The sequence below is a fragment of the Mastigoproctus giganteus genome, chromosome 8 (genome assembly GCF_048544385.1).
Source record: "Mastigoproctus giganteus isolate SK-2022 chromosome 8, ASM4854438v1, whole genome shotgun sequence".
Classification (NCBI taxonomy): domain Eukaryota; kingdom Metazoa; phylum Arthropoda; class Arachnida; order Uropygi; family Thelyphonidae; genus Mastigoproctus; species Mastigoproctus giganteus.
The window spans coordinates 195695684-195711633 of NC_143582.1; the positions used below are offsets into that span (position 1 = coordinate 195695684).

At 37.0% G+C, this 15950-nt stretch overlaps 1 protein-coding gene across 1 annotated transcript in view; it reads right to left on the reverse strand.

Annotated features, from left to right (window-relative positions):
- Window positions 1–14365: 14365 nt before the first annotated feature.
- Window positions 14366–15950, reverse strand: part of LOC150082141 (uncharacterized) — a 35858-nt gene continuing 34273 nt past the window's right edge. Inside the window, exon 3 of the mRNA XM_090380006.1 lies at window positions 14366–14535. Coding sequence (XP_090236132.1) covers window positions 14501–14535 — 35 coding nt within the window. The 3' untranslated portion in view covers window positions 14366–14500. The remainder of the gene's footprint in view (window positions 14536–15950) is intronic.

The window sequence follows — 15950 nt, forward strand, 5'->3', positions numbered from 1 at the left end:
GCCAGAAGGAAGCAGAAATAACAGTTTGTTTGCTTCTCTAGCGTCCAGGATTAACATCTTAAGGATAATTGAACTAAGAAATATTCACTGCTCATGAAAATTTAGCTACTTCCAAGATTAACACAAAAAAATCCTCGAAAACTAAAGTTATTTTCATTGCTAATTAGAACTTGAAGAGTGCTCTAATTTACGTGCATTTCTTGAACTCACTGGAGAAGAAAATTGCTTCAAAAGAAAACCCATATTTTGGCTGTGTTCTCGCAATAGAATGAGGATTACATGAAAAGGAGGAAACAAATCTGTAAATTTGTGATCGTCGTCATTCAAAAGACTTCTCGAACATCATGTCATTCGGACACCGATCACAAATTTACAATTGTATCCAATGGAGGCAACCGATCACAAATTTACAATTGTATCCAATGGAGGCAACCGATCCTGCATTACACTCCAACATAAAACAATAAAAGAGGGGAGGGGAGAAGAGGGCAAAATTCATGCTAGAGTAAAAATATCCTTAAACTTACAGCACTTATCGTTCCTAACCTGTGCCATACCTGTTGACCTTAACTTAATAAGCCCAGGCACCTTTCAAAACTTCTTCGTCTCTCGCACATGCGTGTTAAAACCATTGATGGTAGAAGCGATAAAGCTTAGTTCTTTGAGAAAAGATCGAAATGCATTAAACGCTAAAAGCATCCCCGAGACGGAAAATAAAAAAAAAAGAAGAAGAAAGTCACGCCTCATCTATGAGCCTTTCCATTATACCAGTACACGTACCTGCATTTCTGATGATCAGACAGCTGCTGTCAAAGGACTGGTTGTTCACATGTGTTGAAAAGAGGTTGGATAATTTGGAAGAAGTAGAAGTCTGTTCTTAAAGAGTAGTTTTGTGCTATGTAACAGGTAATTGCTGATTCTTCAGCTAATGGAACGCGCAGTCATATTTAATAAGAAGGTTAAAGGCAAAATGCGACCTTTGAAACCACCTCTGGAATTGGAAAATGTCTCCTATTGTAGTTTCCAAATGTTTTAAGCTGTTGGAAATTTTAGAGAGAGAGAGAGAAAAGAAATATATTTGCATTATAAGCTTTTGATTATTTTAAATTGTATATATTCCCCAGTTTTCCTCCCAAGGCTTTTATTGAGGTTAATTGTTTTAGGGTTTCTTGGGGTCTCAATTGCCCCTTGGTACTGGAAGTGATCTTTGTTATATTTGTCTGTAATTGCATATTTTTATCTTCGATTTTCTAACCATTTTTTAGTTTCTTGGCAACAGGATCACCATCACCATTTTCCGTCTCCTATTGGTTTTTGCGACAGGGTCATCTTTATTGAATAATTTCACTTAATTGGGCTTTTATTACCGTAAAACAATTTAATGGTTTTTATTAATAAATAAGTTAACTTAGTGTTTTTAAATTATTCTAATTTTAAAATTAAACTTAATATTATAATTTAGACTAAGTTGGTTGGCAACAGGGTCGCAAAAACCAACAGGAGCTCAGGGTCATCATCACCACCTTCCGTCTCCTGTTGGTTTTTGCGACAGGGTTCCTTTCGTCGATTATCACTTTTTCACTTAAGGGTTTTCAATGTTTTAAAATAATTCTGATTTTAAAATTAAACTTAAATAATTTAGATTAAGTTGCTTGGTAACAGGGTCGCAAAAACCAACAGGAGATCAGGGACATCATCACTACCTTTCGTCTCCTGTCGGTTTTTGCGACAGGGCCCCCTTCGTGGATGATCACTTTCACTTAAGGGTTATTAATAATTAAGTAAATATTATAATTTAGATTAAGTTGCTTGATAACAGGGTCGCAAAAACAAACAGGAGACCAGGGTCATCATCACCACCTTCCATCTCCTGTTGGTTTATGCAACAGGGTCACCTTAAAAGGGTTTTCAATGTTTTTATCATGTTGCTCGGTAAAAACCAACAGGACACCAGGGTCACTGTCACTTCCTTTCGTCTCCTGACAACTCGATGATCACTTTCACTTAAAAGTTTTCATTACTATAAAAGAGTTTAAGTGTTTTTATTAATAATTAAGTTAACTTTTAGCGTTTCAAAATAATCCTAAATTCAAAATTCAACTTAATATTATAATTTAGATTATAGAATGTTATTTCGTTAATAAAATGAAATATATAAAAAATCTAAACTTAGAATTAAAACTTAGGATTACAATAAACTTCATAAATTGTTCATGGAATTGGTTATTTGGCTACAATTTATGAAAAATTTCGTATGAGTAGGAGACAGATAAATGGAAGCCATCCAACCATTCTCATTGCAAACAAACAAACAAAAATCATTGGCTTCCAAGCAGGGAAAAGATAGTTGTGTTTATCTTCGAACCTTCTCGCCTATAATCCTCATATTTCTTCTGGGTTCTTGGTTTTATGTAAGAGGGTCTTACTGGGATGGGGTAAAACGAGAAGTGAATGACAAGGAAAATCAATTATGAAGTTCAGTATCGTAGGAGTTCTGTGTTATCTTTGCTATCTGAGACACAAACCTTCCACACCTGGTTTTCTATTTCCGGTGCCAAACCAAACAGTCGTCACACAGAGATTGCTTACATTGTCAATAGGTTGGCGCATAAAAAACACACTTGCAATAGGAGCAGCCATACAAAGGCGCTTGTGTTTGTATCTATTAAGTCATCTATGTAACTCCAGTTTGAGTCTTTCCCAAAAGTTCCGGCTTACAATGAATGGCCCGGTTGCCATAGCGATTAAAGAGACTAGAAGGAAAATACCAGTTCCGTATTCCATTTAGTAAACCAATCTTCGCCTTTTTTTTTTTTTTTTTTTCTTTTCTTTGTTTCCTTAAAAATTGTAATAGTAGTTTTATGTTGCCCGTGTACTCAGTTTCCATTGAAAATAAACCTTTTGTTATGTAGAAAAGAAATTAATGGAGTGTAGGAGTCGTGGAGGATGCAGATATCTTATTTCCTTGGCAAGGAAATAAGATGTCCGCATCCTGTGTTCTTAATGGATTCGTAGGTGGTTTGCGTTGGCTGGAGATTATTTTGTTGAATCCACTAAGTTGGTCAGAGTGATGCAATATCATATATTGTCTGTATTTTCAGAAATTTAATTCGAGATTGTAATGACCTTGATTTATGTAACTCGCCTCAACTTTTTTATTTCAAGGTTGATTATAAGTTTTGTTCCTCTAAGGGTTTTCTCCAAGACTGGTTATAATTTTTCTTGGAAATCCATAGGGGAGGTGGCTCTAATCGAGGTGAAATTATGTCCTTTCTTGCATCGATATTTAGACAAAAGTGGTGGTCAGAGTTACATTCGACTAAGGATTCAGTTTAAATTATGAAAAAGCATTTCCAACGTTCCATTGTCTCTGGTTGGCTAGTGTAGCCAGCTGGTGCTTCCGGGCAACTCAGAGGAATAAATTGTGGCTTATAAGAGTGATTATTTTGCATTCTTTATACTATATATACGCTGGAACATTTTTCCGAGGACAGAAGGCTATTAATACACAGTCAATCGGGGAATGGCAGCGCCACCGTACATCCATTCAAGTTTTAGTAAACTACCGGTAGATAGCAGGAGTACGTTATGGCTCATTGGACTCTTGAGCAAAATTGTGCCAGCTCATGGTTTATTTATTGTCTTGGCTTAAAACATAGATGTTTTAAGCCTCTTTCCATAAATTAATAAATAGGATATGAACCTGTTACCCAAGCCAAAACAGTTTCACTTTTATATTTTATGTCTATAACGTTTTTTCTTTAATTATCAACAGAATTAATATATATTTTTTGAAAAATAAAAGGTGCAAAAATACACTTTCTTTAAATGTTTAAATTTTTAGCAAAAACTAAAAATATATATATATATACAATAAGTATTCTAATCCCTTAAAAAAAGATGATATATTGTTAAACTCCAAGCAGAATTTAAAACGGCTCATAACTTTTTTCCATAAATTAAAAAAGAAAATTTACAAACGGTGGCGCTACACCTGTCAGGTGTAGCGCCATCGTTTTTGTAACAATTAGAGGCCTCACCACTGTCGGGTTTGGGATGTCAGTTTTTTCCATCATCTATTTGAAAATAGTGCAATACCATATTTATTTATTTATTAGGTTGTATCTTGGCAGCACCTCAGTCTAATATATAGCTAATTTGCATTAATCTAAATAATCCCCACCTGTTTATTGTCCCGCCCCAATTATGGGGCAGGAGAGACCCTCTAAGACGACATAAAAATATATATATTAAGGAGACACAAAAATAGATACACGTAGAAAACAGGACAGCCCAACGTGTCCAAGTCCTATTTATAAATAAATGTTGGCCCATTTCAGTCCACAGCATGATCCGCTAAGATGGCCATGGCAAACCAAATCACTAAAACAGAATCTTCCAACCCTGCCGTGGGCCTCAACCTTTTTCTCTCAGTAGCAGAAGGAACTTCTTTACACAGACGCTCAATAAGGAAATCTTCACAACATCAAAGAATCTGTGGGAACCAACAAAGAAACTTGCTAGAACAGAACTCCCAGCATAACAAACTGGTGCTGGAGCTAGAGCTGGAGCTGTATATATATCACAGCTATGTAGGTTTAGAAATACTGTAAATCAAAATAAATTTTGAAAAAGGCGTGACAAAAAGACTGTTTCTCTTTTTGATTATCGGATTTTGATCTCTTTTATGATTTTATGATTCATTGTGGGCTGTTGAAAGTTCAGACGTCTTATTTATTTTTTCTTAAATAATAAAAGATGTAACTGGCAGAATACCTGTTCCTCATCGATGCTGGAATGTCGAAAATGTCAGACACGGAAGCAAAATAAGCTCAATCTCTCTCTCTCGCTCTCTCTCTTTCTCTGTATCGTTAATTCTGTTTCATTCTTTCTCTTTAACTACTCTGATAACTAAAAACAAACGGTGGTGGATTTGATTTTCTTTTGTGGTATATTCGAAAAGCTTTTACGACATACTTTATGTTAAAACTTAATTAGAATGCTGAAATAGTTCGCGTAATTGCAGATAACGAAATACTCGAAGAATTTCAGGAATTCCTAAACTGTCAGGTGTTGAGTGAATGGTTGGAATTATTTTCCTCATTACTTTTATGCTCATGCTTTCAAGAGATCATTTTATTGTTTTGGAAAACGTGTAGTAAACCACCAGCAAATGAATACAGAAAAATTACATTTTATAGTTATTTTGAATAGTTTCGTTCATTTCTTTATACACTTCTGGATATTTTCACTTCCGAGAATATTGAGATTATTAAAATAAACCACGTGACCGAATTATCGAAGATGAATTCTCCTTTGTGTTAATGGCTGACGCAATATTACATCATGATTGTGATAGCGGATTACATCATCATTGGTGAAGCAACTGCGTACAAAAATTTGAAATTTAATATAGAAAAAAACAAAGTGTTAACCTTAAAGATTGTAAAGAAAGGGCGGTAATCTTAAACAAAAAATCTAACGTTAGTTATTTCTGCAACTTTCATCTTAAGAAACAAAGATTCAAGGAGATTCTTTTCTGGATGACCTAGCTACAAAATACATTACCCATCCTCTTAGCCGTGCTAACTGTATTGTGTCACTAATAACGCACATGAAAAATAATGGCTTTTAGCGAGGATCTTTCCTTTGATGTTCTTCTTCCTTCAGTATTTCTTGATTCATAGAAGAGCTGTTTAATTCGCTGTGGTCCGCTTTATAAGATGAATAATATAAGTATTGGCTTCTCTCCCCTACCTCTCTCAAATATTTCAACATAGTTGTCTTTGGTTTAAACCCCTATTGTGATTAAAATTGTGAGACAGTACAAATTATCTCTGAAATATCTATACTAGTTTACCAAATATTATGGAACACCTTTCAAAATACTGAAAATTAACTAAAGTTAATCACCACCTTAATGCAGAGTTTTTAAACTATGGGTTGCGACTTCCCCGGGGGGAAATCGCAAACAATTTAAAGGAAAGGGGGTGGGAAGGATTGGAGAGAGGGAGGGAGGGGTGGCTGCTTTATCCTAGACTTTCAGAACCTCTGCTTTAATGTATTACAGCGTATTGTTCTTTAAGAGTCTTAATCCTTTGCCTTCTACGTCTACGATAATCAGTGGACATCGAAGGGCAGCATGGATGTTTAAAATTACACATCCAAAGCTATCCTTCACCAAAATAAGAAAGTCCTGGCCCCCCTTGATCTGTAACTGGCGCAGTCAAATTAATCAACTCACTATATTTTCATATCCAAGCATTTTAACGCTGTCTCAATTTACAACAAGTTTTGAACTGCTCTCAGCCTAACTGATTGAACCAAATCACATACAGTTTCGGGTCCTTACCCACAAGTGATAATCTCTTCTAAACATCATAAACATCTGCTGGTTCGCTGATTTCTAGCTCGTTCTCTTTCTTTATGACATACATACGTTTTCCCACTCCAACAGCTCGCCATGTGGATGTCGCAATAAAATTTAAAATACCATTCAAACTACAAACTGCAGACAGGAAAATATTTCCAGGAAGTCATTAAGTTCAAGAAAAAAAAAATCACACTTTCAAAACTCGAGATTATTTTGATAATTAATTTCCTCCGGGGATGTTTTTCAAACTCGAAAACACTCCCACATAATTTATTTCGATATAATGAATTGGAACTTGGATGTTATTTTTCTTATTAGAAACTAGAAAAATTTATATGTTAGAGGATGACTCCATAAGTGTTATTAAAATACTTTGATTTGCCCGAGGTGACTCTTACTGAAGCTTACTAACGCACCAAACATTTCTTAGTTTATGAAGAAATTTGGAACCGTGTACGCAGTTCAAAGAGAGATGCACAGGTGCGGCTAAAAAGAAGCGAGAAATATGTTTAAATCATTTATTATTTTAAATACAACAATTTCAATGTTTATCCCCTTCAAAGTACTCTCAAGCAGCGCTCCATTCGTGATTTCCAGTATCTAAAACAGCAGCGGAAGTCCTCTGAAGATATTGCCTTTAATTTCTGCATTGTGTTCTTTTGAATGTCTGTTAAGTCTTCAAATCGTTTTCCTTTGAGGCGTATTTTAATTATTTTGGAACAAAAAAAAAGTCGCACAGCGCCAGATCTGGACAATAAGGTAGGTGCTACAATGTTGTGATCTTGTTTTTCATTAAAAACTCTCTCGCTGACAGAGAAATGACAAGGCGCATTGTCAAGCCATCTATCAAAATTATTCCTACTGTTTCTTTGTCAATGTGTAACCGTTCTGCAGTCAGTCGAATGCTCACCACCAAATATCAAACAGTCACCAGGAATATACTGCGAGGCTGTCCTCAGGGCTCGGTCCTTGGGCCATTTCTTTGGTCCGTTGTCTTGGACGAGTTCCTGGGGATGGATCTCGGAGAGGTCAAACTCCTGGCCTTTGCCAATGATCTCGTACTGGTTGTTCATTCTGGTACAAGAGCCACACTGGAAGTACAAGCCAACTTTGCACTGGGAAAACTGCAAGATTGGGCCACCATGCGAAAACTATAACAATCTCCAGTGAAAAAACAAAGTCACTCTTTCTAAAAGGAAAGCTGCAAATCCGAAGGCCACCAGCCACCAGCGATAAAAATTGACAATACCCCGACCCGTCTCTACACAGAAATCAAATATCTGAGTCTGTATCTAGACGCCAACTTATCCTTCCACCCCAATTTAAAATACCTGTCAGCTAAAATCCGAAAATACACTACAATGATAAGGCGGATTAGTAGAGCGGATTGGAGCTTAAATAACAAAGCTCTATCATTAATATATAAGGTAGTATATGTCACAATTGTGTGCTAAGGAGCCTCCATCTGGTATTAAAAGGCAATCCTGGAAAGGAACAAGCGCAAGCTTGAATCCATTCAAAGATTTACTGTACTGTCAGCACCCCTGCATTACAAGTCATTACAGGATACGTACCTCACTATCTGGAAGTTGTCAAGAGGGGGTCTCTTCCAGCGTCTGAAGAAGAGAATCCCAACGCAATTGTTGAACCTGCAGTTGGACCATGCAAATGACCATAAAAAGGAAAGAAGAAAAATTGCAGACCACCTACAAAAACCTCTGGCAAAGGGACAATCACCAAAAGCTTTATTCCCTCAATAACTCCAACAATCCATTTTCCCTCAATAAGCCGCACCAAGGGTCCGGCTTATTGAGGGAAAATGGATTGCATCACCCTTCTGGTTACCGGCCATGGACTGTTTCAGCAAAAACTGACAGCCATGGGAATAGAAAATAACCCGTATTGTCACTGTGTGAAGAGGAGTCCTAGCCTTAACACGCTAAGCCCAGGCTGTATTCAATTCTAGAAGAGCTAGACTTGCGGAACTCAAGACAGAACAGAACAACGCACCACCCCTGCGAACCCCGACTGGGGTATGATAATGCAAGCACCCTGGGTGCAGGATTTCAAAAGCAAGTTGCCTTGCTGACCCGATAAGGGTAGGATTCATGCTGGCACTCCTCAGAGTGCGGGATACTCAAAGAGCGTAAGGCGTTCACACAGGAGTACCTGCTCCTGTGACTTTCAACCCCCATTCTCCATCCTCTACCTTCATGGCAGTGAAATAAAAATAAATTTTCTTATAACTCCAAAAACCTCTACAAGTTTTTATTTAGTTTTTATTGAAATGTCCTAATGCTCTTTTATAATAAAATTATAACAATTCTGTGCCGTTAGAGTATTTTACTTAAAACAGAGATCACTTGTTAAAAAAATATACACTGAAAGGACACAATTCGTGGGATATCTTGTTCCTAGGCAACGCGGCGCTATCATCCCTCTCACTAGTGTACGAACCCACCGTTTGGCAGGTATATAGGTACACTGCATCCACGTAGACGGTAATTCGATGTCAGTATGGATAAACGTCGTGAGTTAACCGACTTTGAAAGAGGGATGATTGTGGATGGAGAAAGGTGGTGGATGAACGTGATCGTCGACGACTGTCTCGCATTGCTTCAGCCAACAAAACTCGAAGACAGAGTAAACTTGAAGACTCTGGGTGAAATCCGAAGAAGCAGAACTCCATTCTGAAAGAAGGTAAAATGTTTTTATGCTTCTTAGAATTCCCCGAGTGCTGGATTCATAGTGTTAAAATGTAGGAATGGATAAAAAATAAAAATATGAACATAAAAATAATAATAAAACAAGAAATAAATTGATTGAATATCCTATACTAGCAAGCTAGAGGATTCTTCTTCCCAGTCATCAATGATGTCCTCACAGGAAAACCAAGAAGACGACTCTGGCGATCGAAGACTTGGCAGGAGAATCCTAAGTTCCAGGAATAGGAGCATCGATACGAGCGAGAAAATGAAGACGATAAAGATGGCAATGAAAGAGGACTCGCTTCCCAATTTTGTACTAGGGAAGTCGTCACTAGCTAGAAGGTAGATAGTATAAGCTTGGATGAAAGTTCCAGTGTCATTGACAGGATTCTAACCAGGGTCTTTTCCATCTGGTTTAGGGAGGACAGTGATTATTAAAATTTACGAAAAACATAAACACCGTTTTTCTTTCTATTTAATGCGCTAATTCAGATTTCACGAGTGATCCATCTGTTATAATGTCTGGACATGTCACCAAACATGTTGCGACAAGTTGTAACTCACTACAACGCCGGAATTACCAGATGCAAAGTCACCGAACTTTTTGATCACACCCAGTACACTTTAACTCTTCAACTACATCTTACTTAAAGAAGTAAGTTGTATTTAGCTAATGCTTCAAAGGAATTTAATATCAATGTGGCATATCTGTAATAATAAAATTAGAAAATATTTATTTACAGAATTTAAAAATTTTATTTTATTTTTGATTAATTAATTTCCTGTAAATGATAGTCTTCATTTGCAGTCAGATTTCTTATTCTAAATTTCTGATTGTCTGAGAAAGTTACATTTTTTTCCCTTTATTATTTAACAGCAGGGCAACGAGTTGACTCGGTATTGCTCTGCTGAAACAGCACTCATTTTTGAGACGTTTTCTGTTTCAAATAGTGTATTACTGAGGCAACTCTGCGATAGGAAGGCTATGTACATGAAATCTCGGTTTTTAAGGATAAAACGGAAACAGAACATTTGTTCACTTGCAACTTGTGCGTTAAAAATTTGTAAATAAGTTGCAAAAGCATTTGGAATTGGTGTATAAAGTGTCAAGAAGACCACATCGAAGGAGATCCATCCAAATAGCCATGGACATGTGTATATGTAATGGGCGGTACCTAGAACGTCTGTTCAACTACGCCTCGTGTCTCTGTGAAGAACAGTATCACTACAAATGGGCCAGATAATGTGCAAGATTGAGAGAGCCATGTCCAGTTACCAGAAAGGAAGTTTCCATAGTTAAGGAGCACCAGGTTTTAACCGATTTAGAGAGTAAGAAGGTCACATCAGGCAGGAATTTTCTTGTGGCCACTTCAAGCGGGGTAGTGTCCCATCTGGTCTGCCAAATGCTAATTAGCTCGTTAAAGCATCTGGATTTCTCTTTTTTAGGATCTTCATTTAAATTTAGCTGGATACCAAGTAACTCTGAAGGTATTTGTTTTTTGTGTCGAAAGCAGATGCCACGATAGATGACAAATAGATCCAATGGAAGGGAGCCAGCAATAACTTGCACTGCAGCGGTGGAAACTGTTCTACAGACTCTGAGAATAGAGAGGAGCATGCTCCGCTGGACAGAATTCAGTTTTAACCTCATTTTGGAATTGGGGGTCCGATTAAACCAAGCTCCTGCTGCATAGGTGACTATGGGCAGGAAAACAGCATTGTAGTAGAGAAAGAGTGACTTCCTAGAGAGACTCCACTCCCCTCTGGAAATTCTAATAATTGACCCTGTGAATTTTTTGATTTTAGTACTTATGTGAATCAGACGAGGATAGAAGAAAAGCTTATGGTCAATAATGATCCCAAGGAGTTTTGCCTCAGTGACTATAGGAATCCGCTTGCCAAAACTTTTGACTTGGTGAGGCCGCCTGAGATCCAATTTGGATTTAAAAAGCATCATTTTCCTTTTCACTGGATTAATTTTAAGTTTGTTAGCCAATGACCAGGTGGAATGGTCAGTTAAAATCCAGTTTGTATTCATCTCCAACACCGCACGAGAACTGCCTGAGACCACAATTGTCAGGTCATCGGCGAAAGCAAATATTCTGGAGAGAACGGCTCAGCTAGTCTTCAAGCACAATGCTCCAGATAAGGGGCCCCAAGGACTGAACCTTGGGGACACCCTCGAAAAACCTTCCTAGAGATTTGGAGGAATTTTGACTTGACAATTATTGAGCGGTCAGAGAAATAGCTTTGAAATAATTTGTACATATGAAAGGAGCATCTGGCAGATCAGAGACGTTCAAGGGCGCTGTCCCACCAGACAGTGTCGAAGGCGCCTTCGAAGTCGACCATAATAGCTAGTTCAAATATGGATGTAGAATTTACAATGTGTCAGACAAGGCCTCCTCGCAAGAATGACCTGGGGTGAAGCTATATTGACAGGCAGAAAAGAGATTTTGTTGTCGAAATAGAGCTGTTAGTCGAAGAGCCATAAGCCGCTCTAAGATCTTCCCTAGATTAGCAAGCTGCGCAATTGGTCTGTTAAGCATAATCACTTCCCGAATATTATTTCGGTCCCCATGGTCCTTGTACCTCAAGGGAACCGTGAACAAGTCCATAGTGGTTCGCGAGCAGACACAAGCTCGTCCGTCACGTTAATTACTAGAGGTAAATTTTTGAGCCTTTTTTAAATTGGAACCCGACGATGAAGCTAGGAATCGAAAGAGATTCATGGTGGGAAATGCTTGCGAGACACTGCTCTATAAGCAGATTGATTTGGTTGATTTGGTAGTTGTTGGCGCATCGGCTTCTGTGGCCATATTGCACCTCCCAAGGTTTTTGCAGTACTTTGATCCAAGCCCGAGGCGGGAATCGAACCCGCGACCTTTGGGTTGCCGGGCAGGTACTTTACCCACTCGGCTAGCCCGGTCGGCCTATAAGCAGAAAATTTATCAACAGGGCCATTAAGGACTAACACCAATTCCAACAATTTCTTGGAATTGTTAGAAGATATCTTTCTTCCCTGTCCAGTGTGTGTTTGAAACTTTCTACAGAAGAAAGACATTCAATGATCTTCTTCTCCTCCCCCGCTTTTTTTTTCTTGGAAGCTTCCCGTATATGATATTCTCTACAATTTGAGACGTACACTGCCCTACCATTAATGTCCGGACACCTGCCTTTAGACAAAAAAAAAAGAACTTTTAAACCTTTTGCTTTTATAACGGCCTTCAATTTTCGCGGCAGCTTTTTATAACTATCACGTGATATGTTCCTCAACTAGACCACCAGTTCGCTCTTGTTCTTTGGGCCATCTCGCCGTGCACGTACCCGACAATCCAATACACCCCAAAGATGCTCGACAGGGTTCAGATCATTCCTCTCTGGGCTGGCCAATCCAACTTTTCCACACCCATGTCCTCAAACCACTCTGTTACGACCCAAACAGTATGGCATCGAGCATTGTCTTGCTAATACAGGTATGGGCCTTCCCCGAAGTATTGCCATAATGTTGGAAGTGCATAATTGTCCAGACTACCCTAGTATTGCACAGCATTCATGGTTTTGTCGATAACGACTAATAGGGCCAAGCCAAACCATGAAAGGAGCCCCATACCATGACACTGCCTCCATAAAACTTCACAGTTGGGAGGATACAATCGTCACACCCAGGAACGGCCATCAGACTGGTAGAGTGCGAACCTCTACTCGTCTGTCCATAGGACTGTTCCACCGCTCTACAGTTCAGGATTTGTGTTCCTTACACCATGTTAATTGGAGTCCAGCATTTGTTGAGGTGATCAATTCTGTTGAACGTGTCATCTTGCATGCCCACTTTTGCAATTATCTATTCAAAGTCCAGGGTGTATATTTATGGCAGGTTCTGTGACGTGTTGCATGCATAGGACTGTTTCACAATCCATGGAGGGGTGTCCGGATATTAATGGTAGGGCAGTGTACGTTAAATCCCTGAAACCATCGGAGCAATATTCACACTCTTCGATTTTGTAACGAAGTTTTAAAAGTCTTTATACAGATGCAAAAGTGACAACAATATGTTACACTCTCGGAAATTACAGATGGTTATGTGTAATTGACTGATTTCTCCATTACTTTGGAAGGGTTGAGGTAAATGGAATTCCATGATCCAATTGTTTTACAATGAGACGCAGGAGTGCTGCACCAATTCATTTATTGACACAAGTGTTCGTACAGTACAATAAAGAAGCATCCTAACATTGTTTTCTACTTAATCAGTCATTTCAAGCACTTATTACATTAGTGAGGGAGTGCAGAGTAATCCTTTCAGAAGATATTGCAGACCAGCAAATGCAACGGGCCATCACTACCATGGACATCTCCATCAGTTTCAAAAATCTTCCTCGATAGATGTAGTTAAAACTACATCTATCGACAAACTGATGGAGATGTCCATGGTACTGATGGCCTGTGGGTCAGAAAGTTGCATTGGAAATGTAGAAGATACCCCAAAAGATGTAGAAGATTTCAGTTCACATGCGTGGCCCACTGTGTAGATTTAAAGAGCGATTGGTTAAATTTTTTGAAGACGTAAAAAAAAAATAAAAATCTACGATGATATTTTTTGTTTTGTTTATTCTTTTATCCTTTATGTTTTAAAAATGAATTAATAATTTGCATAAAATGAGATAACACTAAAACACAATGTGACATTTTATTTTATGAAGTTTTTCTACAACATGGGCGTGCTACATAATTTTTTTTTTTTTTGGAATAATCTTTGTAAATAAACAGAGAAGCACGATGAACGATTCTATAAAAGCAAGAACGAAGAGAGAAAAAAAAAATTTAAACTTTACTTTCTTATGGATGTGTTATTTCATTTTTTTAAAATTTATTTCAATGATGGAATAAAGATTCATCATTGAGTCCAATGACTGATTTTAGCTTATTAAGAGCTAAACTTTATTAAAATAAAAATAGCACATCCACGTGACCTATTTATTTGTAAAAATAATACACATACATTAAATTGTACACATTCATTCATATACACACAAAGGGTATACTTAACGTAAGAAATTATAATATTATTTTAGCTTACAGCTATATTTTTGCTATTTTATTAAATAAATAATTCAAACAATAATTACAATAACTCCAATAACACCTAATTTAGTGGTTGTGTGTTAAGAATAAAATACGTTAATAGACAAAAGTATTGGTTCATGAAATTAGTTGGAAATTTATTTGATTTCATTTTAAAGTTTATTGATTTATTTTTGATAATTTATTTCTGTCTTTTTGATTTATTTTTATTTTTTTTTTGAACTCGCATAGGTTATTGATTTATGTTTTTCAATAGTTGGAGTTGATATAAGTTGAAGTTGCTTGAGATAGAGGATTGAAGATTCGGATGGAGAGAAATGATAAGTAACTTCTTTTATGCACGTTCTGGCTTTAACATATCTTCTCTTTCTGAAAGAAAAGAAAAAAAATGCATTAAGATATTTTAAAGATTACAGCCAAGATCTTAAAGATAACAGTAGAGTCTCGATAATTTGAGATTCCAAGTTAAATTCCAGTTACAGTGACAGAACTATCGATTTTACGCTCTATTTCTCTGTGATCATAGCAGAATAAACTTTGCCTTTACAACAAGTTGCATTGATATTGCGCTACTTTCAAATAAATGACATCTTCCATTTATTAAATAACCACAGACAGCCTGAGCAAAGAAAACTTGAATTACGATAAACACAGTTCCAAGGTTCGTGGCTTAAATGCAATTGTCTTTATGCTCACAGCAGTTGCCTTCACAACGAGTTACTTAGGTATTGCACTGCTTTTCAATAATAGAACACAGACAGTGGTGAATTTTTCCTTTGCAAGTGGTCTCTAAAAACACACTGGACGATGATGGAAACCTATATAAGCAAGGAAACAGAATGCCATAACACTACCTTAAATTTAAAATAAAAAGAGATTAATCTATTGGCAACATTTGTTAAAAGTAGCGCAATATCAAGGCAACTCGTGGTAAAGGTAAAATTCGCCTAGCATTAAAAACCACTTATTGTACCATGGTCTGAATGCATTTTTCCATAAAACTAAACAGATATCCTTACTCCTTCCATCAAAGATACATCACAAATCCAAATTGTTACATTCTCAAAGATTAAACAGATTTTATTCGTTTTCAGTTTCTTTCACCATAAGTTTAATTAAATCAGTCTCGATGTAGACGTCACAATTTTAATCTCCCGAACTTTCACCCCTGTTTACCATTAATTAGAAGCACACCGTTCTGTAATTGTGTTCTCAATTGGAGATAGCTGAAGCAAACATTGAATAGAAGATTAGGGTAGCTATTTAACCATCGGGTGCCATAGCAACGAGTCTGGAGATTAGAAGCATCTCCAACAAACTATGTGACGTTGAAATCATCGGTTGCTAGGAAACGTCCGGATGTCGAATTCGTAGAAATAGAAGGTATTTGGAGGACCCGATGGATTTAAGTATCAAAATTAATGGTCTCATTTGCTTAAAAAACAATATAAATTCTAAACTTTTTTTTCCCATTTTAACAAGAGAAGATTTCATCAAAAGAAACTTTGATTGAATTTAAAATTTTATTTTAATTATTATTGCTTCTGTAAGTTTGCAATTAGGATTTAAGTTTATTAGATTGTTAAATTCTTGGAATCCTATTAATGCTAGGAGACTTTTGATCTCGGTTTCAATATACTTCAGTCGAATAGAACCATCAAACTTTCAATTACCTATTACTTTAAGAGTTTCCTTCATTTTTTCCACTTCAATTTTCTTCTACATTTTTTAAGACTGCTGAACTTTTTCAAATAAAAAGAAATGCCCATCCATCACCAAACTGT